Here is a 16,065-nt window from a genome sequence, read left to right as displayed (position 1 = left end):
AATGTTTTGGCAGGCAACGGGGCAGCAAGCTGCCAAATATTTCAGTCAAAAGTTGCGTAGAAAAATGTTGGGGGATTTTTTTTTTTATTGCTGTGACAGGAAAGAGCAAAATCATTCTTCTCAAACTTCAGGATTCCTGATTTTGAATGAAAACATGAAATAATGAACAGTAAAACTAAATCTATGCCAGTGCCATATCTATCTGACTTCTTCAGGGCTGTTAAGAGCTCAGCTGTGGACACCCAATGTTTGAAAGCAGAAGGAGACCTTCAGCACTGAGGAAAGGGGAAGGAAGCGGAGGCAACGGGAAGCTTCTGTCTGGGAGCACATCCCCAGCCAGCTGGATGGCTGTCCATGGCCTGCAAAGAAGTGGGTCCCAAGTGGGCAGCCAGCAGATTGGGTATGACCTAAAACCAGATGAGAGCTGGAGAAGGAGCTGCCTGATAAATAAGTTGTAAAGATGCTTTCCCCATAGCCCCCCCAGTTAATACCATTATCTTCCTTCTACACACATAGCCACAAAAGCTTGGGCTGCCAGATTGCACAGACCACAAGGGAGAGAGACTGGTTCAGCCCAGTCCTCCCTTCTTCGAGCAAGAAAAGCCTCAGCTTGAATGCTACGTAGTGGGCAGCAAGCAACTACAAACCACCTGCCTCTGCTGGAGAGGGCTGTCTCTGCCCACCTCCAGCACAGAAAGCATCTTTCCACCTTCCCCGGCCTTTTTTTTGTTTGTTTGTTTGGTTGCTTTTTGTTGTTCTTAAGTTTCAAGCAAGGAACAAAGCACAAAGGCATCCTCAGGCAGCCCATGGCCTCCTCTCTTCTTCACAGGGTGCCAGAGTGCTCTCTCCAGCAGATGTTATCTTTGGGTGGAGGCCATGCAAGCCATTCACATCTCCTCCAAAGGACACAGCCAGGGAGGAATCAAACGGGCTGTTCCTCCCTCAGCAGAACTTTGTGTGACCCATGGAGGAGACAGACTAGTTTTGGGAGGTGCCTTGAAATGTTCCCTAGGGAGAGGAGTTCTTTTTGCAACTGAGTAGTTAGGCCAGCCCGAGGAGCATCCATAGAGCGGCAACACTGGGGACACTAGAGCCAGACAGTGCAAATCCACTGCAGCACGGCTTAGCGCGGACTGACACAAACCAACTGCACCATGTCAGGTGATGGCTGAACAGATGCATTTTTAAAGTCTTGTGCAACAGAAAGAAAGAAGCTTCCAGAGAGCTGCAATATGCCATAACCATGTATGTTATGCATATGTTACACACTGTAACTGTGTATGCCACTATTTAATACCAATGCCATGCTGTTGATACAACTGAAATAGTATTGATATTAAAAATGAAACAGGCAACTCTTCACCAGCTTCCTGTAGTAAGGTAAAACAGTTGGAGATGCCCATCGAAAAGAGTAGCTTTGTTTTTATTTTTAAAAACGTATGTTTACAGCTCTGATGAAAAAACCCCAAACTGCCAGGCGCAGGGCTTAGTGTAATTGCTGCTGCTGCTGTTTTATATCACAGTCGCACTCCGAGGGCTGACCAGAGTGCGGAGCTCCCTGTCCCAGCTGGGAACAGCTGCTGCCCCAGCAGCTCACCATCTCCATGGATGAGGCAAAAACCTGAAGACGAACAAAGCCGGGCTGGGAAGAGAAGGCAAGCCCGCAGAGCCAAGACCTGCACAGTTCCCAGTTTAACTAAATGGCACGTTCAGCTCCCTGCGTCCTGCACTGTTACCAAAGGCATTCCTGAAGTTGTTGATAATCTGTGCCCTGGGAGTCTAACTCATACAGCCATGTGGAAAGAAAAGAACTGCTGCAAAATGAAGAAACGCACTTCTTAAAGAAATGATTTATAAAACAAACCTCAGAAGCACAAAAATGTGATATGGCTCTATTAAAAATGATGGGAAAAAAGAAATTAAAAACATGGTTGCACCCTTCTCTGTTGGCCTTTTTACTCTATTTTTTGAGTGCTTCTTTACAGAAGTCTTACAGGTGTTGGCTTTTATTTTTCATCTTTTGTTCTGTGTCAGCTCCAGAGACTTTTTAGTTGGTGGGACAAGGCTAACTCATGTGTTTTACCACCTAGGGAAGTAATTTCCTTTTGTACTCTCTCGGTTCTTCTGCCTGCAGAGGGAACAATAATAATATCTCAGAGTTTCCTAACAGCACATCTCAAAGCATCTGACTTAAGTGGTGAAGCAAGTATTTGTTCTGCTTGACAAAAGCAGTAAGCACTGAAGTTTTTGAAGCATTTTTTCTGGGTGCCATGTAGCCCAGTGGACTAGATATAAATGTCCATCTGTAACGTTTCAGCTTGCCTCCTTGTTGAGTGAAGGAGTGCAAGTGCATCACTACCAGCTCCCACCAAAAGGCTCAGATGCCTCCACACGGATTCCGCTAACCTCACCTCACTGAAGAGTACTTCTTCCCCTCACTGCCTGCTTACAGCACATGCTACCAAATCCAGAGTGCCTCACTCTACAACTATTGAAAGTGAAGTTTTGTGTGAGAACAACATGGAGCTCATAGTCTGTACGGGGAACCAAGATGTCTACTTGAAATCCGTGTTCTCGCAACAAACTCTGCACAAGTTTTTGGTACAAATGATTCCTAAGATAACTAAAATTGAAAAAGAAGCCCTCCCTTTGTCAGTATACTCAAGCATAGACAACAGTCAGAGTCTGTCCTACCTGAGCCACACTGCCTTAGAAATCAATACAGACTGCGTACAGAGCAGTGACCAGCCCATGCATTTGACCCCTGTCCAGTTTGTTATGTTGATAGCACCGCTTATCTCATGCACTAGTGACATCATTATTTTGCAAGCCTCTCGGGAAAGCTGACAGCTCCAGCCTTTTTCATGACTTGTCAATGTTTTTTAAGAGCTGAGCTTAGCTGCAGCAGCTAAACTTAACTTGAGAAAGCATCAGACAGATACATATGGAAAATAAACGGGAACAAGCTAGAGAGCTGGGTTCCAAGTATTTCAGTGCATGCTTCCTCAACAAATTAGCTTAGAATTCGCATGCTAAGTGGCATATATGATTCTTTCCCTTAACATTATACCATCTTTTCTCCCTGGAGTTTTTAAAAGACTGTTAGGCACTGTAAGAGACAGCAACAGGCTTGCATAATTCTTGTAAATAGACTTACTGTATGAAGAGCTCTGAGATCCACAGATCTCCAATTTGTGAATAACTCCATAGATCTGTTATTCAAATGAAAAATAATCTGATGAAATAAGCAATACCGCTTCTCAAATGTCCACCAAACTGTTGAACTGATAGACTATCCTATGAGAGTATCTATCACTGAACTGACTTTAATTAGTCCCCAAAGTGCTTATTGATCAGCCATCAAGTATGCGCTGAAAAGAGAGAGCAAGGTCATAATTTTGCAGATGCAGAACTGTCATCATGACATATGCTGCACTTCTCCACTGTAGTGAACAAGCATTGTTAAATGCATACTAGTCCCTTTCTAAAATTAAACGGTGAGTTTATCTCCTATTAATTTAGCACGTTTATTCTGCAGATCCAGTGATGTAAAATACAGATTTCTGTCAGATAACAAAGTCAGACTACAAGCAGATGAAAAAGATTATGCTACCCAAACTATGTACTCTCCCACTTGTAGGTGACAGACTGTTCACTTAGTGATATAAATGTCTTGTTTTGTGTGCCAAATTTTCAGCATCATTTATAAGAGCCCAGCAAGTAGGCTTAGGGCAGAAGATAGCACTTATCACAGGGAAGGGCACATTAGAGTGAACCCTTAGATAATTTTATTTAAACCCACAATTGTTATCTGGGCAAATCCATCAACAAGACAGTAATTAGTACTGTACTTTTGTGGGCTACAAGAGAGGAATGTTCCTGTAGCAAGGCGCTGGCTATCCTTTTCTACTTGAATACTTATTTTCTCAAAAACTTCTTAACCAAACATACTAGACTGAATACTACAAAGTTAAAATACATTGGAATTACCATGTGCTTTATTTTTATAATAAAACTGCATAATTAAGAGCTTTTTCATAGCGTTTCTCAGGAAACAGGCATTTAACAGAACAGTAGTTCATCCCTGTTCCAATTACTGTGTTTGAATTGTTTCAGAATTGTCTCTGCTAAGTCATGAGTTCTTATCAGAAGGTGGAGTTGCAAGGGATTCATTAAATCAGGTTAGTTAGTATTTTACCCAAGAAATAAGTAAAATCTTATGCCAATTTTAGTACATCAGTTGCCTCTAGCAGTTAAGTAGGCTCAGTATTAGCTGTTTTCAGCATCCTGTTCACTTCCAAACCGACCTCTGATGTGGTTCCAGGCACTGTCACTGATACATTACTACCAATACAGAATTACTGATTTCACCTTCTCAGATCTCTGGTGTGCTACAGTAAATTGGACTTAACTTTTCTACATAGAATCCAGATTCTGTGTTATTTCAGCAAAGAAAAAAGAAAATCTGGCAGCAACTACCTTGAGAACTTAAACAGCCAAGATTTTTAAAGAATTACATAAAGCAGTGGAAAATGCAAGCAGCACAGCAGCCCTGTATTACTTAATATTAAATTGTTTGCTTTGGACTGTCCCTACTTTTTCATTTTTCTGAAAGCCTTTCATTTGTATTGCTTGTGAAAAGTGCGATGCCAGTAGGAGTAATTTGGAAAGCCAAGTGGGAGACTTGAAGATGTATTTCTTCACCATTCACCCCTATCGTTATTACCGGAACAGCTCTGTATTTTTAGCAAACTTGTCACCTCATTGATCCCTCCCTGACTCCTTTAGAGGTCATTTATGGATATGCCCTGACCCCTAAATAAATCCAGTGGAGATCTCCCTCTATTGCAAGAAAAGAGTCTGCCTACTTTGTGTTTCCTACCATTCCCAGTCACTCAGACATTGCTGTCATATTCCAGTACTTGATGTGACAGTACAAGATATTTTAGCTTTCCCGAGAAATGGAAGAAAAGTTTGACTGGGGAGCCTTCTCTGTTGCAAAGATGATCTACTGTAAAATCAATACTCTGTTGTCTGTTTAAGTCACCATGTAGAAAGATTTCTAAATCTCTCCGTTCACAAAATCACCAACCCAAATCTCCTACAGTTTTCAGTTTGACCAACTTTTTTTCCTGTAATTGCCAGGAAATAAACTACGTTCTGCGACCCCACACAACTAACCGGGCTCCTCTTTCCCCATCCCCACTCACTCAAAAGATACGCCTCACTCTAGTTTCAATAGCTTATATCCTTACGTAAAACGTGGGACTAATTACTAGTCTACATTGGCTAAAAGTGTAGTAGAGAAAGGAATAACACAGGAATGCAGCAGCTGAGATGCTGGAGACCTGAAAATACTGACTGGCTGGCACCGCCAGGGAGAAGCCATGCGTAATTAAAACTACTCACCGCTCATCATTTACTGAACTTGCAAAGATACGGAAGCTTAGCTATTCAAATGTTTTTAGCGTGGCATTTTGATAAAACACTGAGAATTGAACATAAAGTCTTAAAATGCATTTTCACCAGTCCTGTGAGTAACATGTAGAAAACATAAAATATGTAACATAACATGTAAGAAAACCTTCCCTATGTAAAAGGGATAGAAAATTAAAAAGTAAAGTTTCCCTTAAAAAAATCTGATTATTCCAGCAAAATAAGCTTGTTTTGCTCACAGGTTCTTAGAACCATCTTCTGAAGCCATGGTTCACCTCTTCTGTTCTTATTTTTTCAACAATCCTGTACATGATGCGTAATTTTACACCAAAGTCAAAGTCAACACAAGCTAAGCTACTCCCAGCGAGTAAATGAAGACCTATGGTACAAATCTCCTACTTCCATGACAATTCCCAGTAATGAAAATGGGAAAAGGAATTAATTGCACAAAGTGTAAGCAAGGAGAAAGGTCTCTCAATAGTGTGCATTTTTAAAGAACACAGTAGGTATTTAATACTCCAAAGCATCTGATTTTATTTTTTTTGACATTTCATTGCAGTTCTGAGCTTTTCCACATTAAATAAGCAGCCAAAATGCTTTCTAGTGTCTCCGTCTCTCAAAAGGCTGAGGTTCCGACTTTCACAAGTTAAAATGTGTCTTTGAGTAGAAAGTGTTTTTAATTGAAAACCTTCATAATGCACTCTTAGTGGAAGGTGGCACGTCTCTTCAATTTCTCAGTGATTTCTTGATTTCTGCTCTTGGAGCAGTTTCTTCTTTGCAAAATCTACAGCACTGCTAATTGACTTGCTTGATCTAAACCCCGTCAAAACCAAGGGACACAACTCCCTCACTACTGCAGGTTTTGGATCTGGCCCTATGGAACAGGTTAAAAAGTCTAGATATTCAGAGACGGGTCACAAAGTCACCTTTTTTTTCTGTCACTTTCTATGATACAGAAGACTCGGATACTTGATACAGCATCATCGCCAGAAGAAGAGTCAGTTGTCATTCTAATACTTAGTAGCTTGTGTTTGAACTCATCCATTAAAAATATCTGTCCCAAATCAATAGTAATGCCTTTAAACATTCTGTTTATTCAGGATCATTCTAGATAAACTGGTTTCGAGATACCTGGTGCTTGAGAAGTCTGAAAGTAGGTGTGGTGAGGCCTCAGGTCTGGCTGGCATGCTAGAGATGGCTGGTAGAGCTTCTCATCATTTGGCTTTGAAACAAGCATTTAATTCAGCCCTTGATCCTATAGCATTAGAGAAATCCAGGTGTGTAACGTCTTAGTATGTGTGCCTAAGGGACCCACTCTTTATCTGAGAAGTTCAAGAAGTAACAACTAAAACATGCAATTTCTTTACATTGACTACACATCTGTGCCTCAGAACAAGCACATCTTACTACTTTAGCTTTTAGTGATTTTAATTCTCTTCTCTCATTCTCTTCAATGCACTTTTATGCACAAATGCTTGCTTGTTTTTTTTAATTCTGGAAGGTGACCTTAATTTACAGACTTTTCTCCTATGATAAAGAATGATGAGAAGAAGTAAACAGATTATTAAACCTTTCTTCATACACATTAAAAGCTCTGATACTTTCCCCTCACTCAAAGGCTTTAGAGGTATTTAAACTCCAATAAGGCTTCACATTTTAACAGTTATACTTCATGAAGGTGCTGTTCCTTTAAAAAAAAAAAAACTGGAACCAAGTAGTAGGGAGAGACTTCAATATTAGTATATTATTCAGAGACTTGAAATTAATTTGCTTTCTTTTGGCCACAAAGATTTATCTCACAATAGTAAGATTGAATTCCCCCCAATAAATCATGGGGCAAATAGGAAGATGACTTCTCCTTTTTGTAAGTGACTGAGAATCATACCCCCCGGGAGATTAAAATTGTAGATACTTGTTCTGGTAAGGCCGCTACGATGTTATTCCGTAAACATTAAATGTCACACAGAATTAAAAACCTGTGCATGAGCTTTCCATCTGTCTAGATATTGTTCTACCTTTATGTACACAAACAGATATAATAAAATACACAGATATGTTGATGATCATTCTAAACATGCAAGCAGTGGAACAGATGCTACTCTGCACCATATTGTCACTTCACTAAGCGTGGGTTGTATCTGTGGGCATCTACAGCTGACCAAGTCCTTTGCAACCAATGAAAAGCTGGACAACAGAGTTAACGGTGTAGATCATTTCATGTGAAGCAGATGCTTGCATCTGATTGAACAAAGGGGTCTGATCTCCCCATATTACATTTCCAATAACTATAACTGTAACACAGATGGCAAGCTAAGGTATTTGTACCTACGCTGCAGATACCTGAAAATTAGGTGAAGTTAATTCCATCCCAAGAAGTCATCCTGCAGCAGTAACCCAACTGAAATTGTGCACCTCCTCTGTATTTTATTAAATTAAAAAAAATTCTGATTTTACAAACATCCTAAATTCTGAGAGAAGAACCAGCATCCGCTGGAAGCCATAACATGGAGTTTAACATCTGAATAAATCTGTAGCCATCAGTGGGAAGATACAGCACCAGAGTGAAGAAAAAGAGTGAAAATACCAAAGTCCAGTCTTGCAGTTTTTCACTGGTGATTCAGCAAAGTATTTCAGCACATGCTTCCTACCCTGGGAGGAAAACATGGCACTAATCCCGTGCCTCGCCAAGCACTGGAGTTACACAACCGTTTAATTGAAACAAGACTGTATCTTCAGGGCTTACTCACCACTGAAGCCCCACTTTTGCAATGGCTCCTACAGTCGCTGATCCCCTTGCAGCTCTGCCAATTGTCTGCGGCTATCACTACTTTGCAGAAGCTGATCCTGCCATACTTCACTGGCTACGGGCCTGAGCCAACAAGGTTTTTCAGTATCGCACCCTACAAAATCAGTGGTGATTTTAGGAAAAAAAAAAAAAAGCCCCAAAGAAAAGCCCTCAAAAAAAAAAAAAAAGGTTTAGGTAGGTTGTAGAAATCTGCATTGTTCCTAACTACAATCTAAAAGAACCCAGGACATTGAGACAGGTCTACGTTTCTTTGGATCTTCTTTTTGCCACCTAAGTTGCTCTTGAGTTCAAATGTTCTTCAACCCATCCACTGATGGGTGTACAATTTTCCCTAGGTAAAAAGAAAAACAGACAAGCTGCATAAAAGTAATGCTTGACTGATCTCTCCCTGAGGAGAGGACAGCTGGTCTCTGATACCCTCCTAAACTTCTCAAAATCACAAACTGTTTCTTGATATAGATATCATGGAGTTTTTTTCCCGGTCTCCCAAATACTGAGGATAGGGAACAGAGCATATTAGAGGCTTAGGCAGGGTACTGGAGCACAGATATTTCAGTTCTTCCAGACAGATGGGAGAATTTAGATGTACAACTTCCTCAACCATCAGGAATCAAGAGACTTTTGTAATAGGTGGATGTCACCATTTCCTCTTCATTGTATAGCTATGTTTAAAACAAAGAGTAATTCTTGGTTTGTTCTTTCTCAGAACATATCCTCTCAAAAATATTTTGGGAAACATTTTGTTAAGTAGACAAGACCTCATTGTCTAGTAGCGAGGTGTGTAGATGAGTTTCAAAGAGGAAAAGAAGTTCAGACCTACCTTCTCTCAGATTTTCCAACAGGTTAGCAGCAGTTTGCCAGAACACCTAGAACTCTGAATGGTATGGAAAGCCTACACAACCCTCTGTTCTTCTTTTCGTTACTTATGTACCCCAGCCAGGGAAAGGAGAGGGCACATAAGTTACATTTACTGATTTTTACTGAGTGTAGTCCATGAGTCAAACCAAGCAGATGGCAGCATGGACAAAAACAAGGCAGAAAAGGAAGAAGCTTTGCGCTGGTAAGCTCTGAGTAGAAATGCCTCATTAATAATCAACAAAACTTATAATAAACTGGCTTAGCATAGTCTGGGGGGGGGAAAGGGTTGAAAATAAAGAGTAATCCTGAAAGTATTAGTATATGTATTGTAAATAAGCAAGTAATCTTTCCAAAAGAGATAGTGTAGACTTGTGTGAAAAGACAAGAATAAGCATCTCCACTGGGGAGTAACTTGCTACACAAAAGGACACTTAAAGCTTATAGAAGAAGTCTGATATGGAATTTGTGTAAGATAAGCTAAGTAAAACGCTGTACTTACTGTGTAAAGCTCATTAAGAACTTTCATTAAGTCTTCATGAAGCTGAAACGCAATCTCTTTGCTCTGTAATTAAAAAGAAATCATTAGAAAAAGGCACGCAAAAACGGCAACATACATTTGCTTCTTGATATTCGTACTCATTGTTCATCCTAGATGGTGAATGCAATATTGCTTACAAAGACACTGTTCCGAGAGAAGTATTGTGCACTAAAAATAACGATTCAGGGATGCAGAGGTAGACAGACAACATCTGGACAGAAGACTTCTGAAAGGAAACCCATAAGCAATTGGAGAGATTTTCCCACGAAGCATCAGGAAATTAGGTGCCAACAAAAAGGGTAAAGTTCACGATTAATGTTATAAGCCTTTTTAATGGAACAAACTGTGTACTGTTTTACAACTGCTATGATATATACAAAAACTAAACCATGTGGAATGTGATATTCTAGAGGGACACCCAGCCCAATTTTACATCTAGAATAGTCTTTGTTTCTCAGCACATGCAACTATCTAAATATTTATGCAAGAAATAATTGTGGCTCCTCTTTGAAACAGATACCCAACTGCAAAATATTGCACAGAGTGGGCTGCTGAAACAGCTCTGTTTAGCTTTTCTGGACTGTGTCTTTACTTTCATTCTGACCCAGAAAAAAGAAATGCTTAGCAGTAGTTATTAAAGAAAGCAAGTATGTCAAAATAAGAGTATTTAATTGGAGTTTCATTCAAATATATTCCTTTGTTAGTTGTCCATAGCAGTTCAATCAGATGAAAATTGTGGCAACTGTGCAAGAGTTGAAGGCATTTGTACCACAGCCTTTGGAAAACAGCTATAGAACAGAGCTACGGGACTTGGCAAACGGCCTGGCTACATTTCTTCTGCGCTGCTCAGCATTGTAACATCCATGCTGGAAACGTCAGCTTTTTTTTCCTGTGAATAAATTGATAACTAGCCCGGCTTCTAAAAACCTCCAACTTCATGATAGATAATGGCCTTAGCTATGAGAAGTACTTTGTATTTGTACAGAAGCCAAAGGAAAATCCTCAGGGACAACTCATCTCCAAAGCTGCTAACACATACTTGGCCATCACTAAAACACCTGCAGGAATAATGGTTTCTGAATGAGAATTTCCAGTGCAACGCCCACATATGAGGAGGAACCACGCCACACATCCCACCCACTGCGTCTTCTAGGAGGATGAAATAGAGATGTTCAGTAGCTGGAACAGAAAACTTTGAATTTTTTCTTCTCTTCCTACTGTAATACTCCTAACTCTGGGCAGGATTTTAAGGAACCTGCCGTATCACTTATCAGTATTCACTCCAGTCCTTACACGCAAGATGATTTTTACCTGACAAGAAGCTGAAAATAGAAATTACAAAACACTTCAGCGAAATTCCTGTATTCCCAAGGGCATTAACTGTAGTAGCTAAGGCACAGTGAGACAGATGCTCTGAAGCCAAGTTGCACAGAACTACTATGAAACTTTCCTCATTGCTTATATATCAAAGTCTAGTATTTTTCATGAGTTATGCCCTACTGCTGAAGTATCTAGAACACAAAGCTTACTAATTCTATTTCTTTGCAAATATCAGATTATTTTCATCTACTATGAAGGACAAAAATTCATATGTATAACAGTGCACAGAGTGCTTGTAAAGAATTGGAAAAGAACTGCAGATTTGCAAGCTGCTGTAGGGAAACACAGTAAAAGCTTTAGCAAAAATTCTGAATTGCTTTTCATTGCTTTACATTGGCAGCCTGCCTTTAAAAATCAGCAGCGCAGCTCTGACACAGATTACATATCTCAAAGCTCCACGAAGTGGAGGCCACCTGTTTTCTCTTGGTTAGTTGCTTCTACAGTGCAGAATATGAGTGGTCTGTTTTTTAAATTACTTTAGCAGAAAGAAGGACAAAACATATAAATAAGATGGTTGACATTAAGACTGGATGATGAAAGCATACACGTGTGGGGAAAAAACTATAGATGAACTCCATCTTCAAGCAATTTATTCCTTTCAACTGTTGGTCATTACCATCTCAAAGGGGATGACAACTCAAGCCCTAAATACAGCAACACTGATTCTAAGGCAGCATGCCTTCACCTGGCAGTGCAAAAGTTTGTTTGAGAAGGTGAGACAGAAAACCTCAATGCAATTTTCTCTTTGCCCTTTGCAGATTTTGTTGTAAGCGAAGCACACAGCAGTTCATTGAGAGACGCACTCTCCTCTTCTGCTCTTCAGCTACACCTTAATGCAAATAGACACCAGATGAGCTAAGGATTTTGGGAATGATCACTATTTACACCTCTGCTATGAGGACAGGCTGAGAGAGTTGGGGTTGTTCAGCCTGGAGAAGAGAAGGCATCGGGGAGACCTTATAGCAACCTTCCAGTATCTGAAGGGGGCCTACAGGAAAGATGGGGAGGGACTCTTTATCAGGGAGTGTAATGATAGGATGAGGGGTAACGGTTTTAAACTGAAAGAGGGCAGATTTAGATTGGATATTAGGAAGAAATTCTTTACTGTGAGGGTGGTGAGACACTGGAACAGGTTGCCCAGGGGAGTTGTGGATGCCCCATCTCTGGAGGTGTCCAAGGCCAGGCTGGATGGGGCTTTGAGCAGCCTGGTCTAGTGGGAGGTGTCCCTGCCCACGGCAGGGGAGTTGGAACTAGGTGATCTTTAAGGTCCCTCCCAACCCAAACCATTCTATGATTCTATGATTTACTAGGATCCATTTCTTCTCTTTGCTCCTGTAAAGCTTTGTCCAGCCCTCAGGATTTACTGGCCACCATGCATACATGATTTTTCCAGGCAACACGTTGATCAATGGTAAATTTGAAGGTGAATGGAAGAGATCACAATAGAAGGAAGGGGGAGGTGTTTTTAGGAAAGGACAATAGGCTTTAAAGTGGGAAGCAAATAGAGAGGGAGGGAGGTGATCAGCAAAAAGAGTAAAAATTAGGAAGAGAGTGCCTAGCAATGCCACATGATCACAGATGAGTCATTCTTCCACCAGTTCATCTGGGGACTCCAATCTGCAGAGGGTGCCTGTAGTGATGGATAACATGTCAGTTGCTGCCTCTTTCTGATGAAAGATTTTGTAGGAATTGTCCAATAAAAATCAGGAAATTTGGTTAACCTTAGCAGTATAAAAGGGATTTATTTTCAAGAACCAACACATTTTACATTAGCATTTAAGATCAAGAAATACTGACTCGAGTGGCAAGCGATACAGCTTTTAGTGGGTAATATATAGGGCGTTAGAGCACCAGATAAGAAGTGCATTTATTTTCCGTGGTTAATGGCTCTCCTATTTCTCTTTTATGTTACCTGTTCCCTGCAATAGTTCAGCATGTTTGAACGGTGTGCTCCTCTAGGAGCCTGTCCTCAGGGTAGCCAAACCACAGAATGTAAGATGCAGCACACGTTTTCCTGGAGATGAATTGATAGCTCTAATCAGGCCATTAAAACCCGACAAACAATCACTGACGTGCTTCTTTATTCACTATGTCCCAGAGAAATGTATTAGCATCTATTAACCAAAATAACAAAGAACATCATAAAAATGTTAGAGCACATGCAAACTCTTCCTAAAAATATTATATATGTTACTAATCTAGTTCAAAGCATTAAGAGAGAGTGGCACATTTTTTTCACCTGATAGTAGGACAGATCACGCCCATGCAACAGATAAATAACTGTACCTAAACCAGCCTTTCAGTTTGTGCTCAACATTCAATACATCAGTGGTCCTACTGATGTTATAAAGACCTATATTTATGGATTAATGTTTGAGAAACTTAAAGTTTTATTCCACGTTAATACGCTTTCATTGAAGTCTCTAAGAATTTTTCCTTCCATTTCAGTCAGAGCATAATTGGGTACCCATACTTTACTCTTTTTTTTTTTTTTTTTACTGAAATTTAATAGTTGGTTCAGTTCTTCCTGGAACTCTTTAGTGTCTGTATTTAGCACACACAATGCTACTCTCAGTTACATCATTTAGGGAAAATATTCTGTGACTATTGCTTTTAAATGAATCTGCTGCTGGTCCCTGGGGGAAGTGATGTGCAAACCCTTCTTTTAATGAGCTTTCATGAGCTGCGGTGACACTGACATAACATAGTAAAATTTTGTCCCAGATTTGCCAGTCTATAGCAACAAATAGCTTTGCTATCCCTTTAAACGTTTAAGAAAATGGTGCAAAAGATCTCTGTGTATGCCACGATCTTTATAATGTCAAATAGATTTGGCAGGTAGTCATATTCCTGTTAATAGCCAGATTATGGAACTAAAATATTTATTGTGCTTGGCTTCTCTAGCATCTTTTACTGTAAACACTGGAAGATATGTTCATCTTGGCTCGTTATGGTTTCTGTCCAAAGAAAATACATGTTTATAAATTATAAATATACAAATCTGCTTAAGGATTTTGTGGGTATGTGTTTATACAGTTGATTATTAATGCTGGGGTAACCAGAATCACTGCATGAAATGTTCTGAATAATACTTTTCCCTTCTGCTTGACATTTTTCCGTATTACTTTATTCTTTAATTGTCCCCATGAGGCCATCTACCCCATCTGCCTGAAGAAAGACGCAAGTATGCAAGGTTTGAACTCTGCTACTTTATGTTTGTAATTTTATGTGCAGCATGAAGGCTAAGCATGAACAGCAATCTGTACTGCTTTTATATGCCAGCAACTAAAAAGAAGAAGAGCCTAAGTGCCTATCTGGAAGTATGATGCCTGACATAATATCATCAGATAAATGCCACAAAATCTCTGAACTAGATCCTATCTTTGTCCCGCATTTAGTACATTTAAACAGATGCTGGTTCCTGACCCCTGGAAAAAAGAACGACAAAGACCTCCCGGGAGAACAAAAATAATGAATATCTACATGTTAAGTGGGTCATCAGCAGGAAAGCCATGTACAATCAGGTACCTGAATACAATATATCCCGGCCCATCAGAACACATACTGTAGAACCAATAGGGATCATTCCACCAAAGCAATCCAAATGTTAAGACAGATGCATAGGTGCACGCAAAAGGAAGAATCAGAATGAGAAAGAACAGACAGTGAGACAAAGGCAAGGTAAAAAAACCAAGGGGTACAGACACCTCTCATCACTAGATTTCATATAGATCAATGCTGGGTACTGCACACACCTTTTACAGAAGGACTAGAAAGGGGTTGCTACAGACATCTGACTTTGTGCTGTATCCCACACAGGAGACATCAGCAGGTGAGGGAACAAAACAATACTCTACTGGTAGGCATGGCCAGGAAATGAGGAGATCGTTTGATCTTTTCATTACTGTAACTCAAGCTGGAGCCAATCTTAGGATAGCATACAAACAGGACCCCTCTAGGAAATGTTGGGCTCACTTCATGGAAAAGTTTCATTTGCGGACCTATGTGCCCAGCAACAAGATGGAAAAAGCCAGTAAGGGCTACCACTGAGAAGCAGAATGGGCAGCCTCATCCTCTTGGGAGGAAAGAGGGGGAGAGAAAAGAGGGAGCAGATGTATCCCCGTATCTTGCTTGTGAGCAAGGGGGCAATCCACTCTGAGACACTTTGCCTTTCTGCAACAGGCAGACTGGGGGTTCAGAACAGAATGATGGACACCTGCTCTGATCATGGACTTGGTATAGTTACTCTTCAGACTTGGAAATGGAGCTAAAGCACCTCCAAAGATGCAGAAGTGGCTGCTGCAAGATGAAGGGAGAACTAAAACAAAATGATAATAGTGATGCATAACTCTATTAGGTGAATAAACTGGAAGATACACAATCAAATGATCTAATTATTGAATATAGAGAAGCTTGATTAGCTGGTATTTTGAAGTTGCTTAGAAAGACAAAAAGTGCTCCTATGTGCAAAGCTGTGGAGCCATACGTTAGATGGGTGTATCTCCTGCTCTTGACCATGGACTGCAGTGAAATATTAAGCATGCAGTTAGTCTTTATTTTTGAAATCTTCATATTACTAGTTATTTACATTTATTACTTATGAGAGTACATATCTCACAGAACAGTATGATCAGACTCCAATGTAGAAGTATCTGCAGGATATGGTTTGCCTCTACTTTAATCTGAAATCGGTGAACAGTGAACAAATCCCATATGCTTTCATAGGGATGACACCCATTGAGATTGATTAAACTTTTCTGTGACAGAATTGTATTCAAAATCCAGTCTTTTTCAAAAGTAACCTACAGAAATCTCATTCTAAGTGCACCTTCTCTTTGCTCCTGTGACCTCCTTCCTGCGAGGGGGACTGTAGTATAGGACACATGCATTTTGCACTTAATCTCTTCCTGTTGCCTGGTGGATGTCCATTAAGCATTTCTGAGACGGTCTGTGACGTACCTTAAGTTAGACTGCTCATTCACATCTGACAGAAATTATCACTGAATCATAGAATGGTTTGGGTTGGAAGGGACCTTTAAAGACCACT

At 40.2% G+C, this 16,065-nt stretch overlaps 1 protein-coding gene across 3 annotated transcripts in view; it reads right to left on the bottom strand.

The window, feature by feature from the left end:
* Window positions 1–16,065, bottom strand: part of SRGAP1 (SLIT-ROBO Rho GTPase activating protein 1) — a 149,443-nt gene that overhangs the window by 53,613 nt on the left and 79,765 nt on the right. For all 3 annotated transcript variants that reach the window (XR_012585183.1, XM_074572168.1, XM_074572178.1), the window contains exon 4: window positions 9,600–9,662. Coding sequence is in view for 2 of the 3 variants with exons in the window: in XM_074572168.1 (XP_074428269.1) it covers window positions 9,600–9,662 (63 nt within the window). In the remaining variant the exon portion in view is untranslated. The remainder of the gene's footprint in view (window positions 1–9,599; window positions 9,663–16,065) is intronic.

Source organism: Larus michahellis, chromosome 1, assembly GCF_964199755.1.
Source record: "Larus michahellis chromosome 1, bLarMic1.1, whole genome shotgun sequence".
Taxonomy (NCBI): domain Eukaryota; kingdom Metazoa; phylum Chordata; class Aves; order Charadriiformes; family Laridae; genus Larus; species Larus michahellis.
This window is presented reverse-complemented; position numbering and strand designations above follow the sequence as displayed.